Below are 15,561 nucleotides of genomic sequence, written 5' to 3' on the forward strand. Positions count from 1 at the left end.
TTTCGGCTTTCTTTGTCCGGAGGTGGGGCGTCGCCAGATGTATGTGAATTTGCTCTCTTGCGAGCTGCCCCTACTACCACGGAGTCAGGTGGTAACTGCGAAGTAATAAACACTGGGTCTGTGGGTGGTGGTTTGTATTTCTTATCCACCCTTGGGGTGATGGCTCTTGATTTTACGGGCTCTTCAAAAATTTGTTTTGCGTGCCGTAACATCCCTGGTAGCATTGGGAGACATTGATATTGGCTGTGTGTAGCCGAGAGGGTGTTAAATAAAAAATCATCCTCTATAGGATCGGAATGCAGTTGGACATTGTGGAATTCTGCTGCCCTATCCACCAGTTGCGAGTATGAGGTACTGTCCTCTGGCGGTGACGGCTTTGTGGGGTATGACTCGGGATCATTGTCCGGCACTGGGGTGTCATACAGGTCCCAAGCGTCGTGATCCTGATCGTCATGACTTATGGTAGTTTGCGCTGGTGAGTGCATTTGTGGCGGTGTTTGTGCCGGCGATGCCTGTCGTGGAGAGGGCGGAGGCGTGACTTTTTTAACCACTTTGGCTTGTGGTTGTGCGTCATCCTTTGGAAGTCCGATCCTTCTTTTCCTCATGATTGGGGGAAGGGTTGATATCTTCCCTGTGTCGTGCTGGATGTACAGTCTCTTTTGTGTGTAGTCCGATTCTACACTTTGGAGCTCTTGTCCAAATCTGTGCATTTGGCCACTTATTCCTTGTTCCTCTGAGTAGGATGAAGGTGTGGTATTTTTCGGCGCCGAGAGAGAATCTTTTTTCGGTTTCGGCACCGACAGAATTTTTGTTCCTTTCGGCATGGATTCTCGGTGCCGATGTTTTTCGGTGCCGGTATCTTGTTTTTGTCTCTCGGAGCTGCTTTCTCGGCTCCGAGGTTGCTCCATGGCGGTCCCTCGACCGGAGTCGGGTGTTTTCGCTATGGGCGTGCCCTTTTTCGGCGCCTTCGACGGGTCGCCTGTTTTATGGGTCGAGCCATGGCCTGTTGGCAGTGGCGTCCCCTGGGCTTTCGGTTTGTCGATGGATTTACTTTTCGACGTCTTACTCACAGTTTGTTGCTGTTGTTCGACGTCGGAGTCTCCGGATTCTGATTCCGGAACCGAGAATGTTTCCTCTTCCTCGTCGAAACGTTGTTTTGTCGACGTGGATGCCATTTGTTGACGCCTGGCTCTTCGGTCCCGGAGTGTTTTTCTGGACCGGAAGGCTCGACAGGCTTCACAGGTATCCTCCTTGTGCTCGGGGGACAAGCACAAGTTACAGACCAAGTGCTGATCTGTATAAGGATACTTACTGTGACATTTTGGGCAGAAACGAAACGGGGTCCGTTCCATCGGCTTCGATGTCGCACGCGGTCGGGCCGACCAGGCCCCGATGGGGGATCGAAACTACCCCAAAGTCTTCCGATGATCGGTGTCGATGTACCTAACTATCCCGATACCGAACGGAACAATACCGACGCTTTCTTCCGAGATTCTGACTAACTTTCCGAACCGAAACACGGAGCGAAAAGGAATACGTCCGAACCCGACAGCGGAAAAAAACAATCTAAGATGGAGTCGACGCCCATGCGCAATGGAGCCGAGGAGGGAGGAGTCCTTCGGTCCCGTGACCAAAAAGACTTCTTCGAAGAAAAACAACTTGTAATACTCCGAGCCCAACACCAGACAGCGGACTGTGCCAAACATGTGTATCTGCAGCAACATATGCCATCGAACTTTATGTTTTCCACTGGGTCAGTATGATGAAAAATCTATTGTCCTCTGTCCCTGTGATGGTGTGTCTGCCCAGACTCTAGTTCATTTTACCTTGTTTTGTGACTTTTATGCACCTTTTAGGCATCGGTTTTTACTCCCCCTGCTGAGGTCGAAGGGATTTGTGAAATATCAACCAGCTTTTATGTGGCTAAGTATGGCCTCGGATGCATTGGTGTGGAGTGGGCTGGGTTCCTTTTTGAAAGGTGCTATCTACTGGCGGAATAGGTTCGAGTATTTCAATTTATGTTTTTATAATTTTTAATTCTGACATTTTTAATTACCTGTTAATGAAATTTTTATGGTATTTAAATATTGATGGATGGTTTCTGGGTGTTATCTATGTATTTGTATATGTGTTATTTATTCATTTGTATGGTTGATTACTTCATACCGAATAAAGATTATTGATGATGATGGAGTGTGTTCACTTTATTATTATTATTTTACAATTTGTTAATCACAACAACTATCTTTTTTCCATAATTGTTTTCTTTATGAGCGTGATTTATAAAGTCATCCTTCTCTTTTCTCCTAGCTGGGGTAATACCATGGTCCAGGCTATCATACCATTTTGCCTTGATTATGGCAATTCTGTTTATCGTAAGGTACAGTCTAACCTCATTTAGAGACAAAAACCGATTCAAAGCGCTCATCAATGGTCTACCAACTGATTTTTTAATTTTCTGTATCTGGTATTGCCATGCTGGCTTCCAACTGAGAAATGTTCCATTTTGATAGAACTGTGCATATGTCTTCGCGTCTTCCACTGGAAGGGCCTGCTCTTCATTCAAGAGCAGATTAGCCCATTCATTCCATCCAGAACACGTCATTCTACTACAGCCAATCTACCACATGTAGCTTTTGTGACAAAAGTAGACATTTGCGGCTGCTCTCTTCTAACTTGGCCTGCAAGCATCCAACTCACTATATCTTAATTTGCAGTGCAAATCCAGCTATTTTACCTTCTGCAAGTTTGTCAATACTTAGAACTTTTCTAAGTTTCTTATATCTGCTCCACCAGATCCTCCTTCTACTGACTCCAACCAATCCTCCTAGTGCCAGAAAATCCTAGTATGGTAGCAGTATGGTTTACAAACAACACCGATTCATAATCTGGAAGGTGTCCAGCTTTGATCTTGATGGTCTGCACTTGTAGGGACAAGACTCTTGACCTTGGTCCCCATTTTTGTTTATAGACAGCACACCGTGGTGGCTTGGTCTGTCTGAAATACAGTTAACTTTGATATCATTTAAGGTATAAAACAACTTTAGGGCCACGTGTACAGCCCTCAGCTTGAGTAGACTGACATGTTTTTTTTATTCTTTCTGAAACAATGTGCCTTGAACATGAAAAATGCCCCTTCTTCACCCCCGAAGTCTGGGAGATGCATCTTTTACAATGGTCTGTAGAGATTGTTACTAATGTGCTGGTGCCCTCAATAATATTCTTTGGAAGGCACTGCCTGCAAGTCAGCTTGTTGTCAGTGTGACTAAAATGGAACCATTTGATCCAATAGCAGAGCAGGTAGAGGCTGGCGAATGCTCAAAACACTGAGGAGGCAGCCCACTTTCTTTGAGACATTCAAGTAGCCTTTTCAGAACTGACTTCAAAAAGTGACAAGATCAGCGTTACAGGGCTGCCTAGTGGGAAGAGAAATTCAAACAATTGGTCCACTGTCATCTTCAAAGACTCTTGATTTTTCAACTCCAAATAGGTGGCCTAGACATCTTCTGTATCACTTTAGGCCCTTTATAGAGAGGTGGCAATTTACCATTTTCACCTTTACTGGCTGCAAGTTATTATAGCTTGGTAACAAACACTTTGACAGCAGTTTGCTCATATTTGTAGCATAATTTAAAAAAGACTGACCTGATAATTCCATCACCAGCTAGTCAGTGCTGTAAAGGATGAAACTTAACACTCCACCGTACTGTTCTGTTTGGGTTGCCTGTTCCCTCTTTTCTACTGGCAGTGACCAGTGTCCTGTTCTGTTCAGCCTCCTGACCCACTGATAATTGTGCTCTGACAATCTCACCCAGTCCAAATGGTTATATTCCAGCAAGAAGGGAGGAGGAACTGAAGTGGCAAAGGGCTGAAAGGGAGGCAAACATTTCCCACCATTTTGACCCACTTATGGACTTGTCACACAGAAGGGTTCTTGGGACAGCAGACAGAAGACTCAGGAAGGCCTCTTTATGATTATGGGCCTGATACTCATAGAAAGTACACTTTTGTAGTAGGTCCAGCACTACACATGGCAACCCACTGTTACTGCAACACGCTTCCCTACAAAATAATGGAGGTAGGGAATTACTACCAAAGTGTAAGTTACTACAAAAGTGCAGCTTGTAATGTTAGTCAAGACGACAGTCCCCAGGGGGTCAGTAACTAGCCAGCCTAATGTGTGCTTTAGTCCAGTTGTCAAGATGTGAAGATTAGAAGGGTATTCAGTTGAATAAACTGCTGTGTGCAGCTAAACCCATACATTTACTGATAACGTTGAAAAGATAAGACCCACTCATTCACGTAGCTTCATCAACTTGAATGTGACTGCCCAGTCAAAAATACGTTATCAGTAGACAGCAGTGATTCAAAAAATGGAGAATGGAAATATAGCAAAAATGCAGCAGTACATTAATAACGAAATGGTAAAAGTCAGCATCAACAGCAACGTGTTAGAACTTATCAAAACAAACTAGGGCCAATTCCCTGGAATGATGGAAATAGAATTATGTTCACCTGCTACTACAAAGAACCTGCCTTACCAAATAGGAGGCTTAAAAAGTGAACAGCAAATGAGGAAGGTGGATTGCATTTTGGGAGTTTACTTTGCAGCAAAATATTGAAAAGGGCTTGTTTCAATACACCACTTGAATAAATCTGTTCTATTGTAACATAAATTGAGTACCCTAGAAGGAAACCTTAAAAGAGGAATCAGAAACCAGACATCTGGCACAAGAGGAAAATGAATTAACAGTTAATTTGCTCAGGTTCCACTTAACGTTAAACAATTCATGGAAGAATTCTGTTTGTTGACAGTAGTAACAAGATTGAACAAGGTGATGTCAGAACATTATACATCTTCTGACCAGAAAACAGAAGGACATATGAACATTCAAGCAGAACACTTCCCATTTCACTATCCTGAGGTGAATTAACAAAATGATAGAAAGAGCAAAATGTTGAAAGACACATAGTAGCCTCTTCACACTCAGAGGACGGTTTAGTAGGTGTGACTGTGACTTTAGGAGATGAAGGAAGTGTAGAGTGGGGGTAAGAGCAATGTAGATCAGACTGCTTTCCATATAATGCAAAAACCTCCTCAACATGACTGAAAATTGCTCACCGATTTTGGTGCAACCTGGGCTCCAGACACAGGTCCCACACCACCAGTCAGTTCAAAAAGATCGCCCAGTCCACTGCTAAGTGGTGCACCAAGATTTACAGGCATAACTGCAGGGGCTGCAAAACCAGTGCCCATCTAGGAAGAAAATAGATATAGTTACTGAAGGAAGAGATAAAAATTATAAAAAAGATGATCTGAATGACAGTTAAAACATGACAGTGAAGGAAAAATGGGACCAATGCAGTACGGACTGTGGAAAATAACTGCAACAGGTTATGTGATAGAACAAATCAACAGAAGGGGGAGAATGTAGAAGATCAAAGGAGCATGATAGAAAGGTGAAAATGGTTAAAGTGGAGGGGAAGAGGACAAAGCAGAAAGGGTAACAATTGTGGTCGGGTAGGATGAGAAGGGGAACAGAGAAGAGGGTGAAGCAAAGGAAGGATGAGACAAGAGGAAGAGGGAACAGTAGAAAATGGATATGAAGAAGTGGGGACAGGAATGGAAATATGATACTAGAGGAGCCTGAAGCTCAATGAATCATACTCACCGCAGGACTTCCGCCTACATCCCCTCCAAGCTGCACCATAATTAAACAAAACAGTTAGAAAACATTAGGACATCACCCATGCAGATACTACACGTGCAATCAAGCACCTCACCTGCACCCTCCAACCCACCACATATCAGTTTTCATAGTCAAAAACAGAATAGTCACCACACTCTTAACCAATGATCTATATACAGAGAAGCTTTTTAGAGTCATGGATTGTTAACTGAGAACACATGTAACTTTTAGGGATAATTGAGCTCTAGGACGCTCATTTAACATTTACCTTGCAAAAACAAATTGATTAAAGTGACTGACTAGTGAAACCTGCAGGCCACACACTGCCTGTCTGTTAAGAATAGGCTGTAAAATATGTAGAACAAAAAAGTCTGACAGTATCATGTGCCATCACATTCTAATCTGAAAAACAAGTGACTTGTTAGATACTTTATTTTCCCATAGAAAGATCATCTCTTGAAATATAGGAGGAACCTGACAGGATCCAGGAACATAATCATTTAAGCAGAGGGCACTAAGGGGTATCGCTACTACCCCAATTACAAAGCTGCAGGGCTTCACCCAATGTAGCACTGGAAGTCCATAAAATGCCAACGGTTTCAGTGTTACTCAATTTTCCCACTCAAAGAAGCTAGGAGACAGAGCTAAACACCAGAGAAATGCCATCAGAAAAATGATGCCGATCTTAGAAAGGTGAGGAGGAAAGGCGATTTCCTGAAAGTCAGTACCTTGTTATTCTAATGCATATGTTTCTACAAACTCTCCAGCTCTTGAAAGACTCGTGGCAGTAACCACTCTAGGAGGAAAGCCTGGGAAACCGCCACTTCAATGTGTGTATTACAATCATTCATGTTTATTAACCTTCCAACAAATTATTTTTAATCCTCTAGTAAGCCTTTTTAATTTTTCATATGTTATCGGCAATGTCCTCTGTACATTTCAGAGACCTCGACCCTTGAACAGGAGGTCACCCAATTACAGTTAACACACAAACATTAAACCTAACCTACATTGTGGTTGTTACTATATCCTCACCATGTAGAACCAGTTACTTCAGTATCCCCTTTTCTGTCAGAGACTCTAACCACAGATTGCTCACCTTGTGAATACCCAAAGGAGTCAGACTGGACCTGGAGAATTTTTGATAGAAATTCCCTTATGCGTCTGTAAGTGGCATTGTGTGGCTCCACTGCAGATCCATCCCACCCAGGTAGGACGTCTGGGCCACTATATCTGTGCCACCTGCATGTGCTGATATCAGTTTCTTACTGATCTCGGTCCACGTTGTTAGATGCGGAACCCATAGACATCAGAATATGCCAGTGTGCAGATCTCTAGATTGGGATATTTTTAAAGGACAGTATAAATCCAATCTATAGAACGGGGAAAAGGGTGGGTCAGTGGGGGATCTGCAATTAGACAGACTCTAACCAGAGAAAGGTGAGTAATTTGTTCTTCTGATAGACTTCTAATAGTCGAGTCCTCACCTTATGAATAGATACTAGAGCAGTACCTCCACAGGTGGTGGGTCTGTGGAATGGCTCAGATCAGGAAATCCTGCAGGACAGACTGGGTGAAGTGCCCACCCCACTGACCCTTGCTATCCAGACAGCAGTGTTTGATCAACATGTGGAAGGACACCCATGTAGAAGCTTGGCAGATGTCGGAGACTGGCACATCGCCCGCTAACACAGCAGTAGCGGCCTTTACTCTCAAGGAAATATTGAGCAACCCTTCTGGGAACTGCTTTTCAGCTAGCCCATATCAGATATTAATGAAAAAAACAAACATATAGGAGATGCTTCTTTTTTGCACAGGTTCCCCTTTTTGCTCTAGAGAAGCCCACAAAATGTTTATCATCGAATCAATGGTTTCTGGTCTGATCAATGTAAAAATGGAGTGCCCTTTTAGGGTCAAGCTGATGTAGTTGTTCCTCCTTCTTGGATGGGTGAGCTGGGGCATAGAAAGCCGGCAAGGTGATGTATTACCCTATGTGGAAGGGTAATTCCGACACCCTGTGGCAAAAATGACACTTTTGCCTGTAGGACCAGCTTGTCCAGAAAGAATGATGTATATGGCTGTTGCGCAGACAAGACCAGGAGTTCGCTCACTTGCCGGGCAGAGGTAATGGCGACGAGAAACACTGTTTTTTTATTGTCGACAGAGGTAGGGAGCAGCTCTGCATCTGTTTAAAGGGTGTGCACGAAGTAGGTGAGACCCAAATTAAGGTCCCACTCTGGCATCACAAAGGGTGTTGGTAGAAACATAATGAACAGTCCCTCTAAGAAATACATCACAACAGGTGATATGAAAGGGTGCAACGAAACATAAAACAGTCAAAAGGCCCGAAAGATAATCCTTATCTGTTACCACAACAAGGCCATGCTGGGCTAATAATAGACAAAACAATAGGATGTCAGAGGTCAAATGTCACAGGAGTAGCACCAGACAACAAACTTCTCCCAGTGTCCTGCAAATACAGTTTTTGTGGATGGAAGCCTGGCTTCCAGGAGGATGCCAAGAACTAATTGTTGCAGTTCAATCTCCACACATGGAGGTGTAGTTTGAGAATGCTTGCATGCAAGACCCGGCACAGCTGTTGCAACAGGAGGTCCTCCAGAAAGGGCAGCCAGATCAGAGGACATATGCTCATGGCCAGAAGTTCCGGGTACCACATTCTCCTTGCCCAGTCGGACGCCACTAGAACTGCAAGGCCCCAGTCTATTCTAATCTTTTCCAGCACCCTGGGCAGAAGATTGCAGAGGCAGGAAGGCATACAGGAGTCCTGAGCCCTAATACAGGTGAAAGACACCTCCAAGTGAAAACTGCTTTGGAAACTCCAGTGGGTAAAAGTCTGGACACTGCTCGTTCTATGAAGTGGCAAATAGATCGAGAAAGGGTTCTCCCCATTGTTGGAAGATGCCTTGTGCCATTTTTTAAGTGCAACTGTCATTTGTGATCCATAGGCAACGTCGGGTGAGATTGTCTGTCCTATTGTTTAACGATCCTCTCAGGTGCTGAGTGATCAGGTAAATTCCTCAAGTGTTCATCCACTTAAAGAGCATAGAGCATCCTGGCACAGGACTCCCAACTTCTTCATGCCTCACTGTTAGTTCCAGTACCAAAAAGCGGTTGTCTGTGAGAACCTGTACTCTGAAAGATGAGGAATGCCTTCAATGACAACCACACATCTTACAACTCCAGCAAGTGTATGTGAAGGCGAGTCTCTTTCGAAGACCAGAGTCCTGTAATCTCCACTTCTCCCAGATTACCTCCCAATCCCAACAACGATGCATCCATCACAACCATTAGCTCTAGGGTGGAGGTCTGCCACCAGTCTAACTGCAGTCAAGCAACCACCACAATAGGTCTTTTGCAGTCTCCTCCGACACCTGTATGAATTAGATTCTCTTGGTGATGCCCACTTAGACATCAGATCCCACTGTAGAGCCCGCACCTGCCGTGGACCATAAGCAGCATGCAAGAGATCTAGAGTTAGTTTATGACCATTTGAGGCAAGCCTGTCTTTAGTAACCAGTTGTAAAGGTATAACAAGACTGGTATTCTCAACCTCTATAGATGTGCTGCGACCACCACCATCACTTTCATGAACATTGGAGATGCACTGGTATGGCCAAAGGGGAACATGAAAAACTGAAAGTGCTCCTGGCCTACCTGAAACCACAGGTAGTGTCTGGGACAGAAGGGCAGAGATGCAAAAATAGGCATCTTGCTATTCCAACACCACCATCCAGTCTCCTAGGTCCAAGGCACACACAACCTGGGTCTGGGTGAGCATCCTGAACATGTTCTTCTAGAGGAAGAAGTTCAGAGGGCGGAGACTGAGGATGGGAGTAAGGCCTCTGTTCTTCTTCGGCACCAGAAAGTAATAGGATTAAAAACCAGTCTGATCTCTGATGCAAATCCCTTCTCTAGGGCTCCCTTGTACAGGAGAGCCTTAACTTCTCCTCAGAGTATGGACTGGTGGGTCCTCCAGAAGGTGTTCTGGTGTGGGTGGCATATCCAGGGGAGCAGGGAGGGCCTAAGACAGGAAGGGAAGGGAGTAACCGTATTATGCAAGTTGAAGCACCCACTGGCTAGATGTGACGCTCCTCCACCCCAAGAAATTAGAAGGTGATGTGGTCTACCACTGAGTGATCTTGTGTTGCAAGGGGTGACAAATCAGTTTTGCGGCAGCTGCAAGTGGAGGGTGTGGGTAGATGGTTATCCTTGGTGGCCTTGACGCTGGCATCTAGCTCCCTTGCCTCTACTTTGAAAGAACAGAGGTCTTCTGTTGCCGGGTTATGCTCTATCATTGCCTCTGTTGGTATACCCCCTCAAGCCTCAAAGGCGGCGAAATTGTTGGGAGAGCTGCCGACAGGTGGAGCTAGCAAAGAGCGTACACTGGCCTTGCTTTCCTTCAATCATGCGAGGGTCGAGTCTGCCTTTGCTCCAAAAGATCTAGAGCCATCAAAGGGCAAGTAAATGAAAGATTACTAAACACCACAAAAAACAAAAAAAACCAGTAAAGCGAATACTCGCATGGTGTCAAAGCACCGGGCTGGTGCCAACTGCCTTACCCAGGCAGTCATAGTGTCTAGGCCTGACAGTATGGAGTATTTTACTGTGTCCTGGCCATCTTGGATGAAACGTTATAGGCTTGGCCTAATGTCATTTGGGACAGCTCGCAAGATGTCTGCCACTGTGTGCGCCACAACACATGCAAATATCTCCTAAGGATGCAGTTGGTATTAAGTGACCTAAAGGCAAGGCTGGCAGATGAAAACATGTGCTTGGCAAATGTTTCAATGTGTTTTGTCTCTCAGTCTCGCAGGGTGTGAGTCTGCATGTAGACTTCTGTACCACAAAGAGTTCCAGAGTCTGATGTTGCAGGAGGAAATTCAAATCCCTTGGGGAGGGAAGGCCTATGCTGCTTACTGACCTTGGGGCAAGGCCCCGGATTCGCATAGATGCCCATTAATACATCCATAAGAGCTGCACTGAAGTGAAAGAGCAGTTCTTGATTTGTCTTTCCTAGGTGCAGGATCTCAGCTAATACATTAGTTTTGACCTCCATCATTGGCAGAGTTAGTTCCAAGACTTCTGCTACGCTCCCGATTACAGTGGCGAAGGAAGCATACTCCTCAGTTGCATTGGCAGGATTAGAAGACAAAAAGCCAATGTCTGGAGATTAGTCCAGGCCACTGGCATCTTCTAAATCGAGGAATAGATTCTCATTGTGGTATGGTTGGCTCTCATCATCTGGATTATCATCATCATAATGGAAGGAATGACTCAGGATCCAAATGTGGATTCTGGTGTGCTGTATGCTCCCCTAGGGGTGTGGATAAGTCTTGGAGTCCGATAAAACAATTGGCTCTGCTTCTGGAATTGGTGACAGCATCAAGACTTAGACTGGCAGCGTCAGTCGCAGCAGTGGAGGTGGCATCGGTCATTGCGATGGAGTCAGTGGAGTCAAAATGGAAGAGGGAACCTGCTCAAATTGATGTAAAGTGGCACAATCGGCATGCAGGAGGGATCTGCTGTTATTTCACCAATGGCCCAGGGCACATTGGTAGCAGAATTGGAACTTGTTCAGATACTGGGGAACCACTCTGCGGCCAGGAGACAGAAAGTGGCAGGATAAGGGAGAGCTACGTTTGAATTTTATGTGTTATGTGGACTTCTTTGACTTACCCGACAACCTCAATTTCAACAATGATTGATTGTGGGACTGGTCTCTGTATAAAGCGGGGATCTGAGACCTCAACTTCGATTGGAACCGGGCCTTCTTCGGGGCAGAGGCGGGGGGGATATCAGCGTGCAGAGATAATGCAAATATAGTGACCAGACATGAGATACAAGGTGGGACAGGTCCGACTCAGACCCCACCACCTATTGATACACAAGGGAATTGCTATCAAAAATTCTCCAGATCCAGTCTGATGCTTGGGGGTATTTACAAGGTGAGAAATCTACAGTAAGAATTCTCTATCAGAACTACATTTATTCCATACCAGAATCAGTCCAGCACAAGTTCTCTCATAGGTATCTTCAACTGACATTCCAATTCTCTCACAGAGTCTGTATATCATGTCCATTTCATCTCTTCCTCTTACTTTAAAGTCACTTACTCTAGTTTGTGACCATGGTGCATTTATTATTTTATGTCTCTTGAATAATTTGCCTTACAGAAAGCATGTAAAATCCATATATTTGATCCCTTTGGGTGCAACGTTTCCAGTGTTTAAATTCAGAATATCTCCCTTTTCATTAACCTCTTTTTTTTTTTCTTCAAACAAAATGTTTCATTACCCGCATCTAGAATCTGAAACCAATCTGTGAATTATCACTGAACTGTTCAAAATGTCTTGCCACTAGCTATTAATGGCTGTGTGAAGCAACTCAGAGAACTATTACAACTAAACTGGTGGATCAGAGCATTCCTGTACTGATGCCCCAAACAGTTGCTTGGAGAATGCTCATACTTGCAATCACTCTCAGAACAGGTGTCGTCATCGCTATGCCTCACCCAGGCTGAATCCATAGTACTGATTGATGCAAAACAATAGCACTGGGGAAAGTTTGCTTGGAAACAAATCTTCCCCTTTTGCAGCAGAAGAACATTAACTTCATTACAGAGAGCACAGCTATTGAAGGAAAGTATCAGCCGCCCAGCCTGACGGCACAATATGTCAATGCTGGGATGACACACTAATTTTCCTGCTATGGGAAAAGGTGCAATTTCTAGGGAGGACTGATTGGATTACACACTGACATCCAGACGATCAGGGTACTGTGTCCTCACTAAATCTGAGGTGAACTGTTGGAGCCCAGAACAGCTCCTGAAGTCCAGTAAAGGTTGGACACCAGCACATAGACTTCCAAAGCCCATGCTCCTTTGGCATCCGAGGTCATGGAAGGGGAGGTGTGGATGTGTGTGTGTATAACACAATGGAGCCACATGTAAACACCAACTCAGTGCCCAGTAACAGTGGATAAATTGACATGTAGGACAGCTAGGAGTTTAATGGCTGCTTCAATATAGGGTGTGATGAGCCGGATGATCAAGAGCTTGTCTAGATACCTGTGTTTCCTGTCCCAGCCTAGGCCTTTGTCTGAGGTGCTCTGCCAGACAAATTTAGCAGCAATGAAGACTTGAGGTATGGAGGGGGAGCAACGGAGGTTGATTTGGGCATGCAGAAGTAAGAGGTATAGGGCAAGTGGTGTCCCAGAGATGAGACATTTCCCACCGGTTAGACAACTAATGGTTAGTTGGTCCTGTAACCAACTTCACCCAAGATTACTGCCCCTATCTCAATGCTTTCAGGGCTATCTCTGTTGATCCTACTTTCAGTGGACTCGGAATCCGACGGATCAACCATGATGCGAGGGGTTTTGCATGGAGTGACACCGCAATCAGTAGAAGACTTCATCTAACTCAGTCCAACACACACATAGACTGCCACCAGGGAAGACTATCAGCCATATTGCCCCACGTGAGGGATTTATGAGCTATCATATAAGGAATGGCCAGGGCCCTGACATCATCACCAGGACACTCATGCACTGCAAAGACTAGGAAGCAACGGAGGACTGTATCGGGCCCCGTTTGTCTCAGAATCACCAATGGCACTAGCCCCTGGGTTGGCCGGAGGGGCACATGGCATCGTCTTTAACACCCCCCCATGCTCAACCCACTATAGGAGTTGAGTGAAACAGACCTGATGAACGTGGTTCCTATCCTTCGTAGGTTTGGGCGGCCGGCTGTTGCTGGGCGGTCCTGGGATAGGGGAGTTATGAGTTGGGTTTGGTTTTGTTTAATTATCTTTGGGAAACAGTGCTTAGAACATTGGCATGAAGGGCACACACTGCAATATGTGGGGCAGGAAGGTTGGCGAGATGTGTGGGTGACACTACATGGCTCCAAAAACAATGTATTGACATGCATATCCTGGGACGTACGGGGAATGCGGCTATCCCCAAGCGTTATAGTGTTCACCGCTATCTGAAGCATAGAGGGGCACACATAGCCATGTTACAAGAAACCCACTTCGCAGGTGTGGAGATAGAACATCTGTGCCGTAGATGGCGGGGAAGCTGTTCACCACTACTTATTCAACCTATGCCGAAGGACTGTTGTAATGGATACGAGCGGGTACCCACACATTCCTTGAGAAAGAAGGATGATGTGTCCTGGTATCAGGCAGGCTTATGGGCATAGAAAAAACACTGGGTAGTCTATGTGCATCTAACTATGACCAGCTCTCCTTCTTCCAGTCCCTGTCCACCCCCTTAGGGTACTTAGCGAGTAATACTTTAGTAATGGGAGGTGACTATAATTGTGTAACTGATGTAACTCTGGATAGTTCCACACACCCCCTTGCTGGGAACACCTGCTCATAAAGATGGCCAAAGGCTTTGGGGATTGGCTTTGAAGATGGTGGTTAGGGGACACCTGGAGGGTCCAGCAAGACAGAGACCATCCAGACAAGAGATTACTCCTATTACTCCCCTATTTACGCATTTCACACACGATGGATAGCTTCCTTTGTTCTGAACATCTGAGCCAGTGCATAACCTTTACTGAGTACCTGGGGCACACAATGTCTGATCACAGCCCTATTCTCCAGGGACTGACTAATAGAGCATAAGACAGTAATCCCAACATGGGGCCTTCAACCAGAGCACAGGAAGACCGGACTTAGAGAGACACTACACACAGCCATCATTGAATACTTTAACAAGAACCAGAGAACCGCGTCTTCCCCCTTATTAGAATGGGAGGCTTTCAAGATAGTAGTCAGGGGTCACTGTATGGGACAATCAGTGGGCATTGGTAGGAAACTCAATGCAGAGCTCCGTACATTAGATAACACACTTCATCCATTGGAGACCTCCTTCAGCGCAGATGCAGCTACCCACCGAAGATTACTTGACATGAAAGAACAATATGGGGTCCTACTGGAAAAGTTCAGGTGCCATGATCAGAGGAAGGTAAATCAGGGAAGCTGTTAGTGTGGCTGATTCGCCCTGAATCCTGGGGTTCCCCCATCACACACCTGAAGACAGAGGTGGGAACATAGGTTTACCTACCAGGAGAGATGAATCGAGAATTCCAGAAATATTACGAAGTCGTGTACAGCAAACCAAATACTCCTTTGGGCCACACATTGCACAACTTTCTCGATGGACTCCATCTTCCAACTTTAGCACACAAAGTGAGGACAGACCTGGGTGGCATGAGAATGGCTCTAGAAATTAGGAAGGTTATTAAGGCAATGGCAAGGGGTAAAACCTAGGCCCAGAAGGACTCCCGGTGGAGTTCTATACAACATATGTTATTTTAGTACTTTAGGGACCTGTGAGGAGCAGGGAGAGAGGAACCCCGCAGCACTTAGTACTGCATTCACGGTTTACACTTGGCACAGCGAGAAGACAAGTGGCCTGGATATGTAAAGAACTGACGGACATGGGACAACTGGGACTGACATGGGATAACTATAAGCGCCGAAACTGGAAACACTTAGGCTGAATACTTAAGATGTGGCTGCATCCCTGATACAACCCGCAGAGCCACTGTTGGGCCCCTCGCCAAACAGTAACACCTGGGGGCCCCCGTCGCTGCATTTTGCCCTTTAACAATGCTCAATATAGATTTTAAAATTATAAGCAAAATCCTGGCGACCAGACTGCTCCCCCTCATGCAGTCCCTCATTCACAAAGACCAAAATGGTTTTATCCCACAGCAGAACAACTCAGTCAATCTCAGGTACTATATCATCCAGAAACCTGGGAGCAGCCAGAAGCGTACATTATGTCTGTAGACCTTGAGAAGGCATCTGACTCTGTACAGTGGGATTACCCGATG

The 15,561-nt window shown here is 45.4% G+C and overlaps 1 protein-coding gene across 1 annotated transcript in view; it reads right to left on the reverse strand.

Moving 5' to 3' along the window:
* The window catches only part of AP1B1 (adaptor related protein complex 1 subunit beta 1), a 335,180-nt gene that overhangs the window by 162,281 nt on the left and 157,338 nt on the right, over window positions 1-15,561 (reverse strand). The window contains exons 14-15 of the mRNA XM_069214578.1: window positions 5,673-5,702; window positions 5,123-5,257 (exon numbers count right to left, since the gene is read on the reverse strand). Coding sequence (XP_069070679.1) covers window positions 5,123-5,257; window positions 5,673-5,702 — 165 coding nt within the window. The remainder of the gene's footprint in view (window positions 1-5,122; window positions 5,258-5,672; window positions 5,703-15,561) is intronic.

Source organism: Pleurodeles waltl, chromosome 11, assembly GCF_031143425.1.
Source record: "Pleurodeles waltl isolate 20211129_DDA chromosome 11, aPleWal1.hap1.20221129, whole genome shotgun sequence".
NCBI lineage: Eukaryota > Metazoa > Chordata > Amphibia > Caudata > Salamandridae > Pleurodeles > Pleurodeles waltl.